The 24,538-nt window shown below is 35.5% G+C and overlaps 1 protein-coding gene across 8 annotated transcripts in view; it reads left to right on the top strand.

Moving 5' to 3' along the window:
* LOC149843131 (putative E3 ubiquitin-protein ligase ARI8) overlaps positions 1–24,538 on the top strand; it is a 98,099-nt gene that overhangs the window by 62,587 nt on the left and 10,974 nt on the right. For all 8 annotated transcript variants that reach the window (XR_016430843.1, XR_016430846.1, XR_016430841.1 and 5 more), the window contains exons 11-14: positions 16,255–16,302; positions 17,314–17,385; positions 17,482–17,581; positions 17,670–17,796. Coding sequence is in view for 1 of the 8 variants with exons in the window: in XM_089999612.1 (XP_089855738.1) it covers positions 16,255–16,302; positions 17,314–17,385; positions 17,482–17,581; positions 17,670–17,796 (347 nt within the window). In the remaining 7 variants the exon portion in view is untranslated. The remainder of the gene's footprint in view (positions 1–16,254; positions 16,303–17,313; positions 17,386–17,481; positions 17,582–17,669; positions 17,797–24,538) is intronic.

The following is a 24,538-nucleotide window of genomic DNA, read 5'->3' as shown; positions in this document are numbered from 1 at the left end:
CTGACATAGTGACAGTCCATCTCAATGTATTTAGTGCGCTCATGGAATGTCCGGTTGCTTGCAATGTAGATCGCACTTTTGTTGTCACAACACATCTTTCAAGCTTGCGTTGCTTTAGCTCCCATATCCGCTAGCAATCGTCTGAGCCAAACAACCTCCATAGTGGTGGTTTCCATGGCTCTGTATTCAGCTTCGGTGGAGGAAATAGAGACTTTCTGCTGCTTCTTGCACCTCCACGAAATTAAGGTTTCACCTAGGAACACACAAAAACCAGTAGTTGAGTGTCTATTATTGGGATCACCTCCCCAGTCAGCATCAGTATATGCAATTAAATTTAATGAAGATGAAACAGACAAGAAGAGTCCTCGTGAAAGAGAGGATTTTAAGTATCTAATAATACGCAAAATCGCTCCTATGTGCACGGAGGTGGGAGCATGCTGAAACCGACTGACTGTATGAACCACATGAGTTATATCTGGCCTAGTAATGGAAAGATAAGAAAGAGCTCCAACAAGCTGTCTATAAGGAGTAGGATCATCAAGAAGTTCTCCATCATCAATTTTCATTTTAACATTGACAACTTCTGGAGTGTCTACTTTCTTATCATCTGTAATTCCAGACCTGGAAACGATATCAAGAGCAAATTTAGATTGAGATATCAAATACCCCCGAGGGGAATAAACAACTTCAATGCCTAAAAAATATCTTAATAAACCTAAGTCAGTCATTTCAAAGTGAGTTTTAAGAAGAGATTTGATATTTGCAACTCCCTGTTTGTCGCCGCCGGTGATGATCATATCGTCTAGATAGAGAAGAAGAATAATGATGCCTGCATCAGATTTCTTAACAAACAAAGCAGTGTCAGTTAAACAAGGTTGAAAACCAATATCAAGCATAACATGACTAAATCGGTCATACCAGGCTTTTGGAGCCTGTTTAAGACCATAAAGAGCTTTTTCTAGACGAAGAGCTTTACCCTTAGGGATACTAATACCAGGTGGGGCTTCCATGTATACTTTTTCAACGAGATTCCCATTCAGGAAAGCATTTTTGACATCTAATTGAAAGATAGGCCATATTCTAATGGAGGCCAAGGCTATTAAAGTTCTAACAATGGTCATACGGGCCACAGGAGCAAATGTTTCTTCATAATCGATGCCATACTCTTGGGCATATCCTTTTGCTACTAAACGAGCCTTATATCTTTCCAGGGTCCCATCACTTTTGGTTTTGACTTTGTATACCCACCTACAACCTATAGGTTTCTTACCCGGAGGAATATCTTGTATCGTCCAAGTATTGGCCTTTTCTAGTGCATCCAATTCTATTTTCATGGCTTCTATCCATTCTATATGATTTTTTGCTTGAGAATAGGATGATGGTTCAACATATGATTGTATTAATGTAATGGCGGCCCTATACGTGGGTGAAAAAGATTCATAAGACGCAAATTTTTCTGGAGGTTTAGAGATTCTAGACGTTCTTCTAGGTGAGACTTCAGAGTATTTTTGTAATGCACATGGAAGATTTTGCTCTCTACGTCTTGAATATTGTAGACTAACATCCCTATGGATTTGCTCTTCATTATCATCATTTTAAACAACAATAGGACTTTGATCATTGTCAAGGTCACATCCAACATCACATTCATTGGATTTTGAAGTTGGATCAATTAAAAACGAGTATTCAGTGACATCCTTGGATTTTTCAAATTCAAAGAAGCTTTCTTTTTCCAAAAAAGATACATTTCTTGACACATATAATTTGTCATTTTGAAAATCGAAACACCTGTAGCCTTTTTGATTATCAGCATATCCTAAAAAGGCACATGGGATTGCACGAGGAGAGAGTTTGTCATTTCTGTTGGTGAAAACAAAACATTTGCATCCAAAGACTCTTAATCTAGAATAATCTGGAGTTAAATTAACAAGCTTTTCTATTGGAGTTGTATTCTTTAATGAGGAAGATGGCATCCTATTAATGAGGTAGGTGGCAGTTAGGACCGCTTCAGCCCAAAAACTTTTTGGAACTTGATTTGCAATTAGCAATGTCCTAGTAGATTCCATAATGTGCCGATGTTTGCGTTCGGCTAGGCCATTCTGTTGTGGAGTGTGTGGACATGATCTTTGATGTGTAATACCATGTAAATTGAGATAGTCTTTGAATTCGTTGGACATAAATTCTCCCCCTGAATCAGTGCGAAAAACAGAAATATCATTTTGAAACTTATTTTTAACCATTTTATGAAATATTTGGAAGTTAGCAAAGACATCAGATTTATGTTTAAGAAAATAAATCCAAGTATGTCTAGAAAAGTCATCAACAAAAATGACATAATATGTATAACCACCTTTGAAAATAACTGGTGCGGGGCCCCAAACATCCGAATGTATTAACTCAGTGGTCGTGAGGAAACAAAAGTTCTACTAAGAAATGGTAACCTTTTCATTTTGCCAAGAATGCAGTCTTTACAAGAAAAATTTTCAGAATTACAAAATTTTTTCAAACTTGGAAAATATTGAATTTTAGACATATGAGGATGGCCAAGCCTTTTGTGCCATAAATCCAATTCTAATTTCTTAATATTATAACAAAATGCATTCTTGGGTAATTCCAAAAAGTCCATGTAATAAAGTCCTCCTTCTCTATGGCCTTCCCCAATCAGCTTCCCTGACTGGCGATCCTGTACCCAACAACCATGAGAAGAGAAGGAGATATTACATCCATAATCAGATATTTGCAAGACAGATAAGAGATTCAAATTAAGTTTAGGGATATATCTAACTTCTGGGATAAAAAATCTTTTGGATTTTTGAAGATTTTCAAAACATCCTATTCCTTTTACTTCAAGAGATGTGCCATCGGCTGTAAAAACCTTTGACACACTTGAGTTATTTTTAAGACATTCGGATAGACTATTAACATTTGGGGTCATATGAAAAGAAGCACCAGAATCTAAAAGCCAAGGAAAGTTACCTGGACCGGAGAAAGATGCAACTGCCGCTCCAGTTGAGGCTTCGGTTGAGGAGGATACCCCTTTGAGAAGAGGTTGAAGGATTTCCATCAGTTGAGCCATAGACACAGGTGCATCTTGATCTTTTGACTCAGATTCAACAGATGCAACTCTTTTTTCTTCTCTTCTTTTTAACTTTGGACATTGAGGCCTATAGTGCCCCGGTTCATGACAATGATGACAAATAACTTTTCTTTTATCAAAGTCGCCGTTTTGCCTTCCAAAATGAGGCGGCTTGTAAGTACGAGTATGATTCCCCGGTCTAAATACAGCTAAAACGGAGTCATCATCAACTTTTGGAGTACTTTTTCTAAGTCTATTTTCCTCCATAGTGAGCTCTTCTATAGTATCAACAATAGAAGGAATTTTTCCACGATGTAAAAGGGCCGATTTGGTGGATTCAAACTCCGGCCTTAGACCATTCACAAATTGATAGAAATGTTCCATATCGAGTTGCTTTTGGCGAAGCTCGATGTCTTCGGCACAATGCCATTTGGGCTCAAGAAGAGCCAACTCTTCCCAAAGTTCGGACAACTCATTATAATATTCTCGAATAGTTTTATCTTTTTGAGTCATTGTCCGAACTTTATCTTGTAAATTGCATATATGTGCAATATCTTTAAGGGAATACATGTTTTTGAGGTATTCCCAAGCCTTATCGGCATGCTCAAACTTAGCTAGACTAGAGCATTTTTTAATGTCTATGCTATTGATGAGCCATGACATAATTTTTGCATGCCCTATCCTCCATTCTTTCCATTTCTTTTCATAAGTGGCTAACGCCTTACTCTTCTCTTCTTCCGTTAGAGGAACCTCTTTATCACCCTCTTTCTTTGTAAGAGATAGTTTAGGTTCCAAATCGGAACCATTCACTATACCCCATAAACCTTTTCCCCAAATGTGATGCTTTATAATCGAAGCCCACATTACATAGTTAGTATCATTTAGCTTCATTGGAATGATGGTGATCTTATCATTGTCATCCATCTTTTACAAGGGTAAGAGAGGAATAAATAGGAGGAGAGAGAGAGAAAAATAAAAAGAAAAGAAAAAGAGTAGACAAAGGAATAAGAGAGGATACAAAACCAAAATTTTTTTGTAGCACAAGTTCGCCTTTCTTCAAACAAATCTTCTTGAGCCAAGAACAAAGTGATGAAACACCTTTTGTAAATGTGGCACGGAAATCGAGGCGGAAGCACTTCAAGATCTGAGGATTTCGTAGCTCTGATACCATGTAATGAAATGGTGGTCTTCAACAAATGCACAAATAACTCACAAACAAGTGTCTATTGGAGACACTACAAGCATGACCCTTGAAAGGGTATAAAAAGAAGAACACTTGAAAAATAAATAATACTTTATTCATGAACAAAATGCTTAAGAAGCATGGATAGTTTACATTGAAGGGGTTCACCCCTATATATACAAAAAAGTGGAAGAGAGAAGAGAGCTCATTTTGAGCTCTCCAAAAGAGACGTTGGATTCCAACGTCTCTTAATATAGCTGTTGGACTACAGTCCAACAACATTTATTATTATAGCTGTTGGACTATAGTCCAACAACATTTATTATAGCTGTTGGACTACAGTCCAACAGCTATTTGCACAGTCAAATTCCAACAGGAACTTGACTGGATCAAATATCTAGTTTCTATTGAACTAGACGCTAAAAAAGAAAATAAAGAAAAATAGAAAAAGAAAATAATAAAAGAAAATATAATAATATTAAATAATATATATATATATATATATATATATATATATATATATATATATATATATATTACAGTTTACATTTTAACAATCCATTACTGCAAAACAACATGATATGCATAATTGGCAAACAACTTGATAAAAACAGGTTCGCTACGCATCACAACAAAACATTTTTGCTTGCAATCTGCAAAACAATTTTGCTGTGCATAGCAGCAAACTTGTTTTGATGTGCATAGCAACAAAGCGGATTTTTTTGTATATGTCTAACAGCGAAACATGCTTCACATGCATGACAATACACAATCTGATATGTATGACAACAAAACAGGTTTTTGTGACGCTAAGGACAATCACATAGTTTCAATAACAATTGGCCAGCACAGTTAAATTAGATTCAATAACAGTTTATGGCGAAGCAAGTCCAATCTGACTATCAGTCAACAAAACGGGTTTGATAACAGTCCAAACATAATTGTCCAAAACAGATTTTTTTTTATAGGAAAGATGCTAATGACAGTCGGCCAGAATAAAATCAGTTTAATACAGTCCCCGGTAAAGCATACAAAGATCTGTTTATCATTACAACAATGATGGGTTTAATAAGTCCTTGAAACAACATGTTAAATCATATTTTTTTTGTCAAACAAACTGAATTTAATAACAATCCTCTATATGGTTTACAAATCTGATTATCATTCAGAAAAGAAATAAATGTTTTTTTCATAACAGTCCACAGATCTGCGTGCATGGGACACATAGATATGTTGCAGATCTGTACCAGATCTGCATACATAACTATATGTTGCAGGCCTGTACCAGATCTGCAGGCATATATGTATATATGTAGCAGGTTAGATCTCAATTAGAAATAATATATAAATGCAGCTATCGGCTGCACGTGCGATCACTAAGATCGATAGATCTGAATATGTTTACACATATTTATACCCCTCTTTTTGAGCATAAGTAATTAAAATCCAGCCTGTGACAAAATAGGCCGGGCTAAGAATTCATATATATATATATATATATTCAACACAACAACAAGAAGTAGGTGTAGGAAATCAACAACACATACGTAAATTCAGTAATACTTCATGTTGAACCCATGGTTAAATATAAAAAACGTTGGTAAAATCACTTCATCCAAGGATTTACAAAATCGTGATTTAAAACATGAGTTTAAATATGATTTCAGAAATCAAATTTCATTTTCCCCATGAAAATCATACATGAAATTGATTTAAACTCGTTTCTCCCCGTTTGAACCTAGAGAAGGACCCGTACCTTAGATTGGATATGGAAAAAGACCGAAAAACAATGGACGATCGGTGATAAATATGTATTCTTTTATGTATTCTTTCTCTCCTTCCTCTTCTTCTTCCTTTTCTCTCTTTCTTTCTTTTTTCTTTTTCCTTTTTCCTTTTCTCTCCCTCTCTCTCTAGAAAATGAAATCTAGAGAGAGACGAGTTAGACTCTTATATAAATTTTTTTTAGGTCTTCTAGAGAGAGCGTGACGTCCCCTCTAGAGGCCTCTCATATGGGTAGAGTTCTACCATAGGTAGAACTCTACCTTCTACTTTTCTTATCCATCTAGATATTATCTCTTTTATTTTATTTAAATTAATATTCTCAAGGAATATTCTAAGGGGGTTCTGGAAGCCCATATGGAGTAAAGTTCTAATGCGTGGTTTTAAACTTTAGCTCATCCTTATTCTATTTTAAAGTTGGTTTTAAACTTTAAATTCAAAGTAGTTTTAAAATTGCCATGGATGGATTTGGGATCCAAGATCTAAATCCATATCCAAATCCATATGGATCACACCTGGACCAGATTCTAGTTAATATGCGTCCTGGACTCGGTCCAAATCCATGTCAATTCAGATCAAACGGATCAGATCTGATCCGATCCAATCCAGAAAATGGTAAAAATAAAGCCGGGTCATTTTTGAAAAACGCGATTTTTGGGCCAACCGTAACCTGATTTCAAAAAAATGAAAGATCAATGTTCTCAGAATTACGAGACACATCTAACGGTATACTTGATTTTCGTCTTCGAATTTCGCCTGAATTTAACTTGATTTTCGCTGGAATTTAAAGGTTAAAAACGAAAAGTTTTACAAATATTAATCGTCCCAAATAGGTCTTGTCAGTGGGCCCTAGGCCACGCCCAAACCCAACTGACGTCACCTATATTTGAGGATATTTTCCATGATATTTATCATATTTAGTAAAGTACTTGGCCAACATTTTAGAATTTTCAAATTTAAAAACCATGGAAAAATACACGATATTACACAAAGACGGGGGGTCCCTGAAGTATGATATGAGTAATGTGCATTGTCACTACTGTAAGGAGATTGGACATATGAAAAACTCATGTCCTATATTGAAGAGGAAACAAATCAAGTTTGGAGGGAGTGCTGTAGTGTTTGGAGTTGCGGGGGAAGAAAAGAATTTGATAACAGAAGTCATGTTTCTATTGCATCTTCCACCTCCACTATCAGTCCTGATAACCAGGGCCTGGTCACTTCTAGACTTGATCAGTTACCTCAACAAGTCCAACTTCTTTCTTTGACTGCTTCTTCCAGTTCTTCTAGTCCCACTAGTACATCTGGTTATGCCTATTCAGGTATTTCTAGCTTGACTTTGGGATGGTTGATAGACTTAGGAACGTCATGTCATATGATTGCAAATGAGTTATTATTAACCAATTGTAGACCATGCAGTGGTGCCTTTCACATTGCAGTTGGTTCCTTGGTGCCTATTTCAGAAGTTGGTTCTATTACTCTTGAGTCTAATCCTTGTGATAAACTTAATGTTCCCGAAGTATTTCATGTCCCTTCTCTTGCCATGAATCTTCTCTCTGTTGGTAAAATTACCCTGTATAATTGTGATGTAACCTTTACTCTTGATGGTTGTTATTTGCATCATCGGTGGTCAGGGAAGCTGATGGGAATAGAGTTGGTGTTGCAGTTTTGGATTCTTCAGTGTTGTGGCACCAACGACTGGGGTCATGTGTCACATTTTAGACTTCAGTTTTTGTTATCTTCTGCTTTGCTTGGATCTTCTTGTAAGTCTGGAGTCTCTAATGATATAAAGTGTTGTGAGAGCCATAGTTTAAAAACTCGCCGGGTTGACCCAGTGACTCGGTCGACTCGACCTGGATCACCCAGTCACTGGGTCAAAAAATGTGTTTAACTCGTTTTATACAAAACTCGACCGAGTCATATGCTGACTTGGCCGAGTCATGGGTGAGTCAGTCAATCATGGGTTTTCTGTTCATTAAATATAAATATAGATATTATATACAGTTGACTGACATAGAACCTATGTAATTTCATTAAATTCAAGATCATTTTGTCAGGTGATATATATAGAATTAACCCAATGTTCCTGCTTCCTAGTGCTTTGAAAGACTTGGTACAGATTCAGGAAGCTCACTTGACCGATTGCCATAGAGTGCCTCAGCTCTTGGAAGAACATGCTATAGGAAGTGCAAGCTCGGCCAAGAGCTTTGGTATACAGTATTTCTTATTGTCATTTGAGAAAGAATGAGTTGTATATGAGTTCTTAACAGAACAGAGAACCCATCTCATCTAACCTTCTGTTCCACAAGAGGGGAATCAATAGGAGGTGGTTTCATCCATGACTCTGTTCTATATTTTATATTCACAATATAAACTATACATGGGTTCTCTGTTCTTCCATTAAATATATTATAAAATATCATATAATCTATGTCACACAGGTGCGGGTACACGAGTGCTGGTGCTGTGATGCGGCACTTTAAAAAACTTGGGTGCGGGATGGTATATATATATATATATATATATATATATATATAGAGAGAGAGAGAGAGAGAGAGAGAGAGAGAGAGAGAGAGAGAGAGAGAGAGTTTGGGTCTAGATCAAATATGGATCTAGATTCAAAACCAAACCCCTCTTTTCTCTCTCTTATTAACTTCACCCCACCGCCTTTCTCCCTCTCTTCGTAACCCCCACCCCACGCCTCTCTCACCCACCACCTCTGTCTCCCTCTCTTCGTAACCCCCACTCCACGTCTCTCTCTTTCTCTCTCTCTCTCTCTTCTCGTAACCCCCCCCCCCCCCCCCCCCTCTCTCTATGCGAGTAAGAGAAGAAGAAGGTACCTCTTTCTCTCTTCATTCCTCCTCTTTTGCGTACTTCTCTCTTTGTCTCTCTCTCTCTCTCTCTTCTTCTTCTTCTTCTCCTCCCTGCCTTTCACCGACATAAAAAAGAAAGAAAAAAAATGGGTTGGAAATATTTTTTATATTTTGAACAAAAATGACCCTAGGTGCAGGTTGACCGCACCCAAGGTTTTTGACCACACCTGGTGCGGCACCCGCAACTGTGTCGTGTCGCGTCGATGCGGGTGCGGCGACCTATTAGTTGAGTCCCTTAGACAACATATAATACATGTTATGTATTATATTGATAAAATAGTATAAAATATAGATAGTATATACATATATCTATATATTTTATATAAAATATAAAGTTAGCATGACCCTGCCGAGTCACCGAGTTGACCCGGTCGAGTCACGAGTCACTCAAGGACGAGTCGAGTGATGAGTCACCGGGTTTTAAAACCATGGTGAGAGTCGTAGGTTATCTAAGAGTCATGCTCTCTTGTTCGGTCTTAAAGAAATTGAGTCTGAGTTCTTTTGAAATAGTTCACTGTGATGTATGGGGTCCTTCTGCAAGGAGGATCCATGTATTTTGTGATATATATATATATATATATATATATATATATATATATATATATATATATATATATATATATATATATATATATATATATATATATATGATTTTACCAGATATACATGGGTTCATTTTATGAAAAATCGAAGTGAATTGGCTAATATTTTTAAAAGATTCTGTGTATGTTGAGACTTAGTATGCAGCGAAAATAAAAATCCTACATTCTTAATCGGGGGGAGAATATACGAGTAATGCGGTACGAGCCTTTATACTTGAGAAAAGAATTGTGCATCAAAAGTCCTGTCCTTACATTCCAGAATAGAATGGAGTTGCAGAGAGGAAGACAAAACATATATTGGAGACTACCAGAGCATTGATTTTTAATAGTTATCGGCCTAAGGAGTTCTGGGTAGAAGCAGTGAGGACAACCATACATTTGATAAATCAGGTGCCTTCTAAGGTAATTAGGAAAATCTCTCCTCATAAGAGATCGTTTGGGAAAGAACCATATTATGACATGTTAGGGTATTTGGATGTACATGTTTTGTTAAGTTGTCTCCCAAGGCAGTAAAGTGTTGCTTTATAAGGTATCCGGAAGGACAAAAAGGATATAAATGTTTTGATCCTAGAAGTAGGAAAGTGTGGGCATTAAGGCATGTAGAATTTTGGAAATATGTGCCATTCTATAATCAAAATGAGTCAAAGAAGCGTATAGAGTCTACTTTGTCCTTTTTGGTGGCTTTGAGAGAGACTTCTTACAGAAGGAATGGATCACATCAAGGTTGTAAGCAGTGTTGTGAAAAGCGTTGAGGCGTAGCGAGGCGCTCCACCAAAAACCGAGGCGAGGCGTAAAGCGTAAGCCTCATTTTTTTTTGAAAACTTTAAAAAAATTATAAAAAATATCTAAAAATACAAATAAATAAAGAAATGCTTTATTGATGAAATAACATCCAATAAGAAATAGAAAATCTCAAATAAGTACTAAAAAATATGAGATTAACATATAAAATTTACTAAAAACTGATTACATAACTGGAAAATATATGAGATTAATAAAAAAAGTTAAAATATACTAAAAAACTGATTACCTAACTGAAAATTATATGAGATTAACCTACAAAAGTTAAAATATATGGGATTATTCTAAAAAATATGAGATTAACATATAAAAGTAACTAAAAAAATGATTACATAACTGGAAAATATATGAGATTAACCAACAAAAGATAAAATATACTAAGAAACCGATTACATAACTGAAAAATATAAGAGATTAACCAACAAAAGTTAAAATATATGAGAGTATTCTAAAAAATATAAGATTAACATATAAAAGTAACTAAAAAACTGATTACATAACTGGAAAATATATGAGATTAACCAACAAAAGTTAAAATATACTAAGAAACTGATTACACAACTGAAATAACTTGAAAATATGAGATTAACCTACAAAAGTTAAAATATATGAGATTATTCTAAAAAATATGAGATTAACATATAAAAGTAACTAAAAACTGATTACATAACTGGAAAATATATGAGATTAACCAACAAAAGATAAAATATACTAAGAAACTGATTACATAACTGAAATAACTGGAAAATATATGAGATTAACCTACAAAAGTTAAAATATATGAGATTATTCTAAAAATATGAGATTAACATATAAAAGTAACTAAAAAACGGTTTACATAACTGGAAAATATATGAGATTAACTAACAAAAGTTAAAATATATTAAGAAACCAATTACATAACTGAAATAATTGGAAAATATGAGATTAACCTACAAAAGTTAAAATATAGTAATATATTACGAAACTGATTGCATAACTGAAATAACTGGAAAATATATGAGATTAACCTACAAAAATCTTGTTGATTATGCCTCAGAAATTTTGTTGTAAAAAAAAAATTTTTTTTTGCGCCTCAGGCTTGCGCCTTGAGGCACAGAGGGCCGCGCTGCCTCAAGGCGAGGTGTGCCTTTTGCGCCTCAAGGTGCGTTTTTGATAACACTGGTTGTAAGTATTGTATCGTTACCCGTATTTCGGGCCCAAAGTAACGCCATATCATATTGTAAATTTTTAATAAAAAGTTTTCAAAAAATAAAAATAAAATCAGAAAAAATTAGCAAAAATTCTAAAAAAACCATCACATGAAACAATGATGAATTGCACAAAGTACAACCATAAAATCACACATAAAGCATTTATGTTTCTATGAGCTGCATAAGACATAATCAAACATCAACTAATAGAATCATAGATAATATTGCATAAATATCTCTAAAGAACAATGCAAAATATTAAATATTTTGAAATTAAGAACATGCCACAACACTCAAAATTTCATACTACATTAACTAAAACAAAATAACAAAGTTTATGAACAATTAAGTGTTTAATAACCAAGTTTTTTTAAAACATATTACATAAAACTGTAATAATCATAATCATTGTCTTATCCTCCTCTTTCGACTTCCACATCGTCTCCAAGATATGTGGGTCTTCATCATGTACCTCCTATGCTCCTTCCCCGTTAATTCACTAAATATCCTTTTCATTCAAAAGTCTTTGCCTTTTCTTCAACCCATGCATCCAATTTATCAAATTGTTTCAAACTGATGGGATCAAATTGCTCTTTGTGCCTCCTTGATGATAACTTTTCGATTTGCCTAAAAAAATGACATGAAAAATCAAAATTAGTTGGGTTTCGAAAGATGTAAAAAAAACTTTGAATGAATACATAAAAATAATAAATAAACTTTATAATTTTATATATCTCTGCCTTAGTCGTAAGTTGTAGCGAACGTAGACGAGGTCATTGAGCCTTTTATGCTTCAATCTATTTCTTCTTTTGGTATGGATTTGCTTGAAAACACTCCAGTTTCTCTCGCATCCACTTATACTACATGTTTGGCTAAGAATGAGAATGGTAAAAACTCTCAAATTTGGAGCATCTCTTTCAAACTTAGCCTAGTACATGCCTGAAAAAAAGAAAAAAATGAGAAATCAATAAGACAATAACATATATACAATAATACAAAAATTGTAGCTAAATAAAAATATGAAATTAAAATCAAAATATACAAAATAAATTACCTGGACGCATCGTGGCACAGTTTCACACTACTGTAGGTCTCCCCATATCATACAATGGATTATCATAATTTTATATTTTCTTATGAATTTGATCTTGAATGCTATACTCAGGGTTCATCCTTTCGATGCAATCCAAAAGCCCTTTGTTGACTTTCCTATCCATTTTAAACGTAGGGGAGTATTTGTCCCGTACCGAGCCTTCAAAATAAGGCATGTGCAATGCAGAGCTCTAGTGAGTGGAAAATGCATCAAGTGTAGGAACATGTGGTATGCGTTGGCTTGATCGGTGACGTGCGATGATAGCATGACATGCGATAGGCAACAATATTGTTGTTGGTGCGACGGTGTGTGGCGGCACAGACGTAGAGCATTGTTTAGTTAAGCAATGCCAGTGGATCAAAGGATGTTGCCTTTAGGGATTTGGTGAAGGACCTCTCGATTTGTATGAGTTTCCACGCATAACGTTTGGATGCACATGGGTGTGTGTGGGTTAGGGCTAATTCCTTTAGAGATCACCTTAGGTGGTTTGAACCAGAGTTGCCGGAAGTGCCTAGGCGTAAGGGGAAGCACACTTCCCCGATACGCGCTTCGGAAGCGCGAAATGTCGCGCTTCGGAAGCGCGAAACGTCGCGCTTCGGAAGCGCGAAACGTCGCGCTTCGGAAGCGCGAAACGTCGTGCTTCCGAAATGCGTGGGGAAGCATCATCCTTTTTTGGGAAGCACACTTCACTTTTATGGGAAGCACGTTTCCCTTTTATGGGAAACATGCTTCCCCCTTGCTTCCCCATTTTTTTCATTTTTTTCGCTTCCCCCTCTCTTCCGGTTCGCTTCCTAGGTCGCTTCCGAGACAATTCATAATTTTCTTCTAAGTGGTCCCACGCTTTCCCGCTTCCTAAATTTTTGAAAGTGCCTCACTTCCCGCTCCCGCTTCCCATATCGCTTCCCGCTCCCGCTTCCTCGACTGGTAACTCTGGTTTGAATTGAGTATGGTGACTTGGGGTTAGGCAAGAGAATGCCTAGGCGCCGACGAACGAATCTATGTGGTGCTTTACGTTATGACATGCAATCATCAATTGGTCTTCGGATTGAGGGTCAAAAGGCCTTGTCCCTTTGGTGATGAGGTTATGCTGGGGGCATGCCCATGGGTCACGATGTGCTTCATGACATGCAAGACTAAGGCATCCATGTGCTATTTGGAGGTGCTAACCAGTATGGGATGACTATGCACGTAAGTGACATGGACGAGGTAGAATACACATTTGGAGATGCGCTTGATCAACTTTTGCTATGTAGCTATGCACATGGTGGTGTGCAAGGCCAATGAAATGATTTGGTTCATGAAAAGTGTTGGTGCGCAACCTTTGGCTGTTAAGCTGGCCAGACTGGCGCTTCGCGGGTTTGCGAAAAATTCTATACCCGTGATAAATTGGCATCAAAGCAAAAAAATTCATGGAGACCTTGTTGTTCGGTGAGTGCGACACTGAAGAGGGCAGTGATCGTTGGTTCAAGTTAGAAACTAACAAGAGATGCTGTCCTATTTATGCGAATTTATGCAACTGAAGTGTGGTTGACCGAGCGCATAAGCAAGTTATTGGCAGGGTGGTATAGGTCATTTTGTCTATGGTAAGCAGAAGTATACTGTTGGTGTTCGGTTGACTAAGGGAACATGAATAAGCTAAAGATTCCTAGCAGTTGTGCGTCGGGCTCGTAGGTGGAGTGTGGCATTTGCCTTGTGCATTCAGACTCCCTAGATCGAACCGTAGGGAGTCTGGTCCTGAATTTTGGACTTAAGGTACTTCAGTATGTCCTTAATCAACCCTCCAATTTTCAAAGCCAACTGAGTTCCCAATGCCTAGAACCAAATTTTACAAACCGGATTGCTTGAACCTTAACCCTCTTGTCTCTGGCCTGAAATTTTTAGCAACTTTAAAAATCCCTAACTCCTTCCTGTTTTCTCTGTTCTTGAAATTTGAACCAAAACATACCTTAAGGTGTCTGGAGCCATTCCATCAAATTTGGATTTTTTTTGCTATACCAATTGGGAGAACCGCTTTTTTTTCCCAAACCCTGTCTGAACCCAGCCACCTTGACTACCCGAATTGATTCATTTTAGACTTTCCCCTTCCCATGTCCGAACCCTTCGGCCCACGCTCACATCATTTCTCTCACGCTTCCCACTCACTTATCATATGCTTTATCTAAATTATTTATCATCATTTTTAAGTTATGCAAAATATTTAGTTCTTACATTATTTTTTTTTGAAATTTATGAATTCATTTTTATTTTAGCTTTTATTAATTTCTCATTTGATTCCCATTTTGCTTTCCATTTGGTTCCCACGTTGCTTCCTTTTTTATTCCCGTTTCACTTTCAAATCAATTTCTCGCTTTTTTCTTCCTATAAATTTTAAAATTCATTGCTTCTCGTTTTCACTGCTTGTATCAATCTTCTACTTTTGCTTCCTAGTCTAGCCACCTTGCCCCAAACATCTAAGAGCGTGAGAGCACTGTGGAAAATCATAACACATCTCCTATTCAAGGCTCCCAAACAGAGCCGTACTGTTTGTATTGTTAAAACTATTCCTCTATAGATTTCCAAATATATCTTCAATTGTTCACTTTGACATGGTTTTATCTTGTCATAAAATATCGTGATAATATCACGATATTAGAGCGATATTTTTGAAAAAATATCATTTTATATATTTTAAGCCCAATTTTTGTATTTTTTTAGTTTCTTTTTGTATTTCATAAGATTTTCAAAGTTATTTCCTTTTTCCAAGAATGCCTATTATTTTCTTATATTTCTTATTATTTTTCATATTTTTTGTATTTTTAAAACTCCCAAGATTTTCCAACTTTTGAAAATCTCTCCAAGAAATACACTAGCCGAGAAAATACCTTGAACGATATAGGTCACTATGGGTACAGTGTATTTCCTTCTGCACACACACACACACACACACACATACATATATATATATATATATATATATATATATATATATATATATATATATATATATATATATATAAGCATTTTAATGTCTGATCAACATCAGCTTGAGATAGAAGCAAACCAGTACATACAAATTTCATGAAGTGCATTGTCGGCATATTATTTTCATGGCTAGCTAATTGAAAAGCCAAAAAAAAACTATGCATGGTCTAGTGTTCGTTAACCAGAAGCTGAACAAACTTAAGCTCATCTTGCAGGTGCCTCTTTTAATTCGTTTTCTTTCCCTTGTATAACATATCTATTGTTGGCCTAATGAATGTTTGGTCGTTGCTGGGGTATTCATTGGTGAGGTATCCTTATCGATTTCCTTTGCACAAAACTTTGTTTGGCTTGTGCATGTTGCCTTCGTAAAGACATATGTTTCATGCCAATGGAGTTGAATTATTAATATTTTTGCCATGGTAGCTGTCACTTGGAATATTCCACTTTTTGCGTATCTTTTATGGTGCATATTTTTGTAGTATTACTTGATAATTGACTGCGAATGAAATAATGCATCTTGTGCTCCAAAGTGGATTACAATATGTGGCTGTGCCTTGGACTGTATTTTTCATCTGTTGCACCACATTGTAAACTTTATTTATTTTTCCAATAGCTCCCATAATTGCCTAATATTCAATATGATTATGGAAACGTGTTGTCCGTGTTTCTAAACTTTTTCTTCTTTGCTTGCAGTCAAGGGCAAAGGCTCTTTCAGATCTGCATCAAATGCAAACTGTTCATGTAAGTAGTAATTTGTAGAGTGACTGCAATTGACACCTGTTTTCTGACGAGTCTGACAGTCCAATACTTAAGAATGGAGTTCTTGTGGCATGAACTGTATTCAAATTGAGTTCTCGATATTTTGGAAACATTGTTTTTTTTTTGAAAGATTGCTATGACATCATCATAATATTGCAAACATATCAGAAATGCTTATTTGTTTGTCTTTTAAGATTAGAACAAAGGGTTTTTATGGCTTCTCATCTTTTTTTCTATGACCAAAAAATAAAAAGATGGCTATTTTCTTATTTTTACTTTTTTGTTTCTTAAACTTCTTTTTCTGAGTTTTGTGGGAAAGTGAATGTCAGGAAAAGTTTTTTCTAATATATATAACCCACGAGGGTAGCCAATATTTTCCCATATATATATATATATATATATATGGGAAAATATTGGCTACCCTCATGGGTTCCAACCCCTTACCACCAGAAAATCTGACATACATGCTATGTCACACAGGGAGATGCTATTTTGGCTGTCCCTAGTGACAGGAGTGGACACGTCGACTCGGACACCAACACATACGACATTATTTTAATAAATTTTAAATACTATTTTATTACATTTTAATTTTGTTTCAATAAAAAACATTTTTAATGGTAAAATATTCAAAAATAGTTTTTGATTGATAAAAAATTTAAAAAACTTCCTTGTACTTGTGTCCCAATTTTGAAAAAAAATTCTAACTTTCGAGTTGAATCCAAATCCTGCATCCTCAAGTCCACGAATCATAGTAACATAGCATACATGTGGAAATAACATGATCCAAGGGGTCAGATTAGGTGGCCTACAATGTACCAAATTTTGAGTAACATGATTTTGCAAATCCTTCTATATGCTAACAATTGGTGATGCTGTCTTTCTATTTTAAATGTTTCTTTACCTTCTTGCAAAAAGCTAGGTTCTTACTATTTCCACAACTACCATTCTTTTAATTTATGAATATTATTTTGTTCCTGTGTAACTGTGCAGATTGAAAAGTTGAGTGACAAGCAGTGTCAGCCTGCGTCTCAACTAAAATTCATAACTGATGCTTGGTTACAGGTATTTCTTTTGGTTTTTGCTCATTCATTCTTGTCTAGTGTTTATCACCTTCCTTTGATATGAAAGGTTTTATCACATTTATGTTGTAATCTGCAGATAGTTGAGTGTAGGCGAGTACTGAAGTGGACATATGCATATGGCTATTACCTTCCTGAGCACGAACATGCAAAGAGACAGTTTTTTGAGTACTTGCAAGGTATTTCCATTCTTTTTCTTTTCTGATTGCTTTACGTACTTGTTGTGTCCATTTTCCATCAGTTTTAACATGCACATTTGTGCTGTAGGTGAGGCAGAGTCTGGGTTGGAGCGGCTACATCAGTGTGCTGAGAAGGAATTGCTTACTTTCCTAGAGGGTGAGGGCCCATCTAAGGAGTTTAATGAGTTCAAAACTAAGCTGGCAGGCTTAACCAGGTAAATTTTTATTTATGTTTTAATAATGTAGCTTTCGTTATCAAACTGTTGGATTGCAAAGGGCTGCTTTTATAAGCTCATCCTGGTCATGTTGATAGATTTGATTGCAACAGTCCCTTTCAATATCTTGAAAGCTAATTGAGTGCCTTTTCCCAGAAGTTCTGGTTGCATTCTAGTATATGTGAAAAACGTACTGATATAATCAGTTTAATAACGAGTTTTCATCAAAGTTGAAAAGGTGTCCTATTGTCTGTAACGGGATTGGGATGCTTTTATAAGCAGGTATCTCATTCTTGAATTGTTGTGGAGTCCATAGTTTGAAAATGCAATAATGATTTATTTAGACTAGACTCAGGGCTCATCTAGGTTACACAATTATTTGTTCGATTGTTGTCATCTTTTATTTTGTATGCATAGATAGTCAAAGTATAATGCATAAATAAAACTGTATAGTAAAACTGTCTCTAACATGAAAAAGCTATATTGAATAAGATTTATCGAACCAAGTTCGAAAGTATAAAAAATGCACAATATAAAATGCAGAGTTTTCATGTTTATGAGTGACTAACTATTATGTCAAGCGTCATAGAAAACTAATAACTTTTATGTGTAGAGTATCCAATTCCACAATAAAGTATTATGAAATGAAAACTTGGTTATATTTTCAATGAAAAAGAATATCACAGCCACGGGTCTTAGTAAACAGTAAAATGGAAAAGGTTGTGTACTGCACCATAATAAAAGTTAGCAAGAGAGTGAGTTCATGTACAAAGAATACAAATAAATTTCTACCTCTCGCATCATAGTACCTATGTGAAATCAATTAAGTAAATACAAAAAGTACAAATTATGAAGGTGGAAGTCTGCATATTGGTTCAACCAACTTGATGGGCCATAGGTTGACTTAGGCATGTCTCTGATCAATCCACTGGGGTTTTAGAGAATGGTGGAACCAAGGTTGCTAGACTAGGAAGCGGAAGCGAGAAGAGATGCATTTTAAAATGTATAGAAAGCGGGAAGCGAGAAATTGAAAAAAAAAACAATATAAGAATTGAATGGGAATCAAAATGGAATGCAAATAAAGACTAAAATAAAAGTGACTTTCTTAAATTTCATGATTTTTAGTGTAAGAATTAATTTTTTAACAAAATCTAAAAAAGATGACTGCCAATTTAAGAGGAATAGATGAAGCATGTGGAAAGCATAGGAGAAACGTGGGAGAATCGAGATTCTCATCAAGTTTCCGAAGCGATCTTCCCACCTATCTAAGAAGCTTCCAGTAACTCTGAGAGCATCTTTTTCGAACCATTTGAAAGGAAGTACCCCTTGACATTGGTAATGAAACATGGTATTGACTGCTGATCATATTCCTTGCTGATGAATCTATGTCACTGGTCAGTACACTGGGTTTTTACATGGCAGAACCACCTATTAGCATCTGTTCACAGTCATTTTAGTGGTTGGAAGTATACTAGCTACATTTATTGCTGCTGATTGTACTCCCTGCTGATGAAAACCTGCACCAGTCATTGTTCTTGCCTGGATGGAAGGTGTGAAAATGTCTTCAAAGAGACAACATACATAAGAAAACTAAATTCTTAATGAGAAACACGTGCACAAAGGCACAATAAGAACACTTGGAACAAATGTGCACAAAGGCACAACACATTCAAGAGAAACCAAATGCGCAAAGACAAAAAAAATATGAATCTTTATTAAAGAAGTGAGAGAGCTTTGGCTCAAAGCTTAAAGATTACAAAGGGGGAAGACCCCTATTTATAAAGTCAAAAGGGAGACCTTGGAGGGACTCCATGTAGACGTTGGAGCCCCTCCAACGGTCACAATTGTGACCGTTGGAGGGGCCCAACGTCTATATGTGCCCCCCCAAGGCTAAAAAAAAAAAGATAAAAAAGAAAATAAAAAAGAAAAGAAAGAATAGAAAAAATAAAGAAAGAAAAAATACAATCACATTCCAAGGAGAATATGCGTAAGATGTAGAAATGATAGTTTTACCCTTAAAGGGTATTACAAAAAATTATATATATATTTGGAATACATTTTAACACCCCCCTCAAATTTATGGTGTGATAACCGAAAGTTTGCTAAGAAGAAAATTGAATCTAGGGGAACAGAGCGCCTTAGTAAAGAAGTCCGCCAATTGGTATTCTGATGTCAGATAAGGAAGATCAATGGCATTCTTTAGATATTCTTCTCTAACATAGTGGTAGTCCATCTTAATATGCTTCGTCACTCATGAAAAGTGTGATTCTTTGCAATATGTATTGCACTTTTGTTGTCACAACATAGCTTGGTGGGCCTTTGAACACGAACTCCCATATCTTTTAATAATTGCTGAATCCAAACAATTTTCATGGTTGTAGTTGTGAAAATGTCTATGAAGAGACAATACGCATACAAGCACGAATGCTTCACAATGCAAACATGCACAAATGCATGTAACGAGAATATATTGAATGAAAAGGAGGAGCTTGAGTCACTCAAGCCTTACATTTACAAGGGCGAACACCCCTATATATACACCACAAAGGGGAGCCACCTTGGGGACTCCAAAAGGAGTCATTGGGAGCCCCCAACCATCACATTTGTGACCGTTGGGGAGCCTTCCCAAGGTGGCATGAAAACCATAAAAAGAATAAAAATAAAGAAAAAAGAAAAAAAAGAGAAAAAAATAAAAAATAAAAAATAAAAAATAAAAAATAAAAAATAAAAAATAAAAAATAAAAAATAAAAAATAAAAAATAAAAAATAAAAAATAAAAAATAAAAAATAAAAAATAAAAAAGAATACAATCATATTCCTAAGTGGAATATGCGTAAAATGGGAAAATACAAAAATACCCTTTTCAGGTATTATGATCAAAATAAATTATATATATATATATACATACATAGAAATTACATTTTTAACACCCCCCTCAAACTTACGGTGTGATAACCGCAAATTTGCCCAAAAGAAAATGAAACCGAGGGGAGAAAAGCGCCTTAGTGAAGAAGTCCGCTAGTTGATACTCCGATGTCACATATGGAAGATCGATGTTTTTTTTCAAATATTCTTCTCGAACATAATGGCAGTCCATCTCTATGTGCTTTGTGCGCTCATGGAAGGTATGATTTTTGGCAATGTATATCGCACTCTTATTGTCACAACATAACTTTGTCGGTTCTAGAATATGAACTCCCATATCTTCTAGCAGATGTCGAATCCATACTATTTCCATGGTTGTGGATGCCATGACTCTATACTCAGCTTCGGTGGAGGACAAAGAGACCTTTTGTTGCTTCTTACACCTCCAAGAGACCAACGATTCACCTAAAAAGATACACAAACTAGTGGTGGAGTGACGATTATTAGGGTCACCTCCTCAATCGGAGTCAGTATACACAATTAAATTTAATTCAAAGGATGAAAAAAGAAATACTCCCTTATTTGTTGTTCCTTTTATATATCGAATGATTCGAAGGACTATACTCTTGTGAACTGATGTAGGAGCATGTTGGAATTGACTTGCAATGTGAACTAGATGAGATATATCAGGCCTAGTGATGCTAAGATACATCAATGACCCAACTAGCTGTCTGTAAGGAGTAGGATTATCCAAAATAATCCCATCATCGATCCTCATCTTGGATCCAACAACTTCGGGTGTTTCACAAATTTTGTCATCAGTAATGCTTGACCTGTCAATCATCTCACAAGCAAGCTTAGTTTGGGATAAAAAATATCCTCTATGAGAAAAAGTAGCTTCAATGCCTAGAAAATATGTCAGAAAACCTAAGTCTGACATCTCAAAAATTTCAGTTAGCGCAGACTTAATTTTTTTAATTCCCTTGATATCATCACCTGTAATTAACATGCCATCAACATATAGCAGCAAGATTACAATTTCTGCATCAAATTTCTTTATAAATAAGGCAATGTCAGTATAGCATGAGACAAATCCATTTTCTATCACTAAATTGTTAAATGAGTCATACCAAGCTTTGGGAGCTTGCTTTAGACCATAAAGAGCTTTTTGTAAACGTAAAACTTTACCATTAGGGCAATCCATTCCAGGAGGGGCAGTCATATAAACTTCTTTATTTAAATCTTCATTTAAGAAAGCATTTTTAACGTTCATTTGATAAATGTTCTATTTTTTAATTGATGTGACGGTAATAAGGCATCTAACTGTAACTATTCGAGCAACGAGGGCAAACGTTTCATCATAGTCTACCCCATATTCTTGTCCATATCTCTTAGCAACTAGACGCGCTTTATATCTCTCAAGAGTTTCATCACTCTTGGTTTTGACTTTAAAAACCCACCTACATCCTATACTTTTCTTTCCTTTAGGAAGATCCTGAAACTCCCATGTTCTAGCTTTCCTAAGAGCCCTTAGTTCATTTTCCATGGCTTCTACCCATTCATTCATCTTTTTGGCTTCTTCAAAATTTTTGGGCTCAACGTATGAGTGTATGGCACTAAGGCACGCTCTATGTTTGGGAGAAAAGGAGTCATAAGATATGAATCTAGAATGAGGTCTTCTATTTCTCTCAGTTCTTTGAGAACTTTCACCCAAAGCGATTGTTTCACTAGGGTCACTATATTTCTCTATAGCACTTTTAAAAACTGCTTTGGTCTCTATGTCTGTATACAATAGGTTCCCTAGAAGATCTATCATCAACCTCATGATAGATAAAAGGCTGGGGAGGATTGCCATTCTCTTCTACTTCATTTTCACTTGGTATGAATTCCTCGTCACTATGTCATCATCTCTTGACAAAAGATCAAATAAGAAGGAATAATCCATATTTTTCTCATGAGATTCAGATTTTTCAAACCCACTAACATTTTCTAGAAAGCTTACATTTCTTGACACATATAATTTATCATTCTTGACATCGTAGCACTGAAATCCTTTTTGAGTCTCGGAATACCCAAGGAAGGCACATGAAATGGCTTTAGGAGAAAGTTTATCATTTTTATCTATCAAAATAAAATATTTGCACCAAAAAACCCTTAACCTACTATAATCAGGATCTCTTTTATACAAAATTTCAAATGGTGAAATTTATCCAAATTTTTGGATGAAAGACGTTGATAAGATAGACAGATGCAAATGCAAGGGCGACTTCAGCCCAAAATCTTTTAGGGATGTTTTGAGAAATGAGTAGGGTTCTGGTTGTCTCAATAATGTGCCTATGTTTCCTTTCGGCCAAACCATTTTGTTGGGGTGTTTTGGGATAATTTTTGATGAATTATCCCACATTTCTCAAGATAACTTTTAAATTCATTTGAAAGATATTCTCCCCTAGAATCAGTTCTAAGAATTTTTAAATTTTCGTCAAATTGATTCTTAATCATCATATGATAAGATTTAAATGTTGTAACAACCTCGTGTTTATATTTGAGGAAATATATCCAAGTAAATCTAGATAAATCATTCACAAATATCTCATAATAAGAGAACCTCCTTTTGAAATAATGGGTGTCAGTCCCCAAACATCTGAATGAACAAGTTTAAAAGGTTTTGTAGTAAACATGGATCTTTGATAATATGGCAAACTTCTCATTTTTCTAAGTGTGCAATCATTACAAACAAAATTTTCTTTACATAAATGTTTGGCAAACGGAAGATACAAATTTTTTGTGACATTGGGATGGCCAAGTCTTTTGTGCCATACATTAATGTCTTTGTGATTCAGCACATTACAAAAAGAATATTTTGGAATTTGAAGAAAGTCCACATAATAAAGATCTTTTTTAGAGCCTTCTCCAATCAATTTTCCGAACTGACGATCCTGTATCCATTATTTATCAGATGAAAATTTTATATCACATCTATGGTCCGAGAGTTGGGAGACAAAACAAGTTTAAATTTAGTTTTGGAATAAATCTAATTTTAGGAATAAAAAAACCTTTTTCTTTAAAATTTTCAGTTCCTTTAATTTCAAGAGAAGTGCCATCGGCGGTTGAAACAAAAGATGATTATGAATTCTTAAAAAAAACGGATAAAGAACATATGTTAGGGGATATATGAAAAGAGACACCCGAATCTAAGAGCCAAGAAGTCTTACCAGGAGAAAAATATGTAGATGTAGCTGCTCCAGAAACAACTCCCTTAAGAAGTAGTTGAAGCGCTTCCATGATCTGATGCAGAGAAATAGCTCCATTTGAGGGAGTCACATTTTCTTCCTTTTGAGATGTGGTGGCCATGGCAATCAACTTCCATTTAGGGCAAACAGGTTTGATGTGCCTTGGTTCTTTACAAAAATGACACAATTTTGTTGTAGTCCTTTCTTCCTCCTTGACGACTTGATCATTGATTTTGATTTTTAAAGTGAGGAGGCTTATAAGTTCGAACATTGTTCCCCGGTCTTGAAACGACATTAACGACATCACTTTCTTCATTAGTTGAAGTTGCAAGAACACTCAGATTGTTTTTGCTAGTATTCATACGTGTTTCCTCCCCACTTAGCTTTGTGATGACATCTTCAAGCGAGGGGGAAACAAAAGATGAAGAGCAGACCAAATTTGCTGGAACTCGGTGTAAGCCCATTCAAAAAATTGGAAAAATGGTCCTCTTCCAATTGTTTGTACCTAAGCTCAATGGTTTCTCCACTCCATTTAGGCTCAAGCATAGCGAGTTCATCCCATATGGATGATAATTCCGCAAAATATTCCCTTATAGACATTTCATTTTATTGAAGGGTCAAAGCCCCTTTTTTGGAGATAGTACTTG

This window comes from Nuphar pumila, chromosome 3 (genome assembly GCF_984573655.1).
Source record: "Nuphar pumila chromosome 3, dmNupPumi1.hap1.1, whole genome shotgun sequence".
NCBI classification, from domain to species: Eukaryota; Viridiplantae; Streptophyta; class Magnoliopsida; order Nymphaeales; family Nymphaeaceae; genus Nuphar; species Nuphar pumila.
This window is presented reverse-complemented; position numbering and strand designations above follow the sequence as displayed.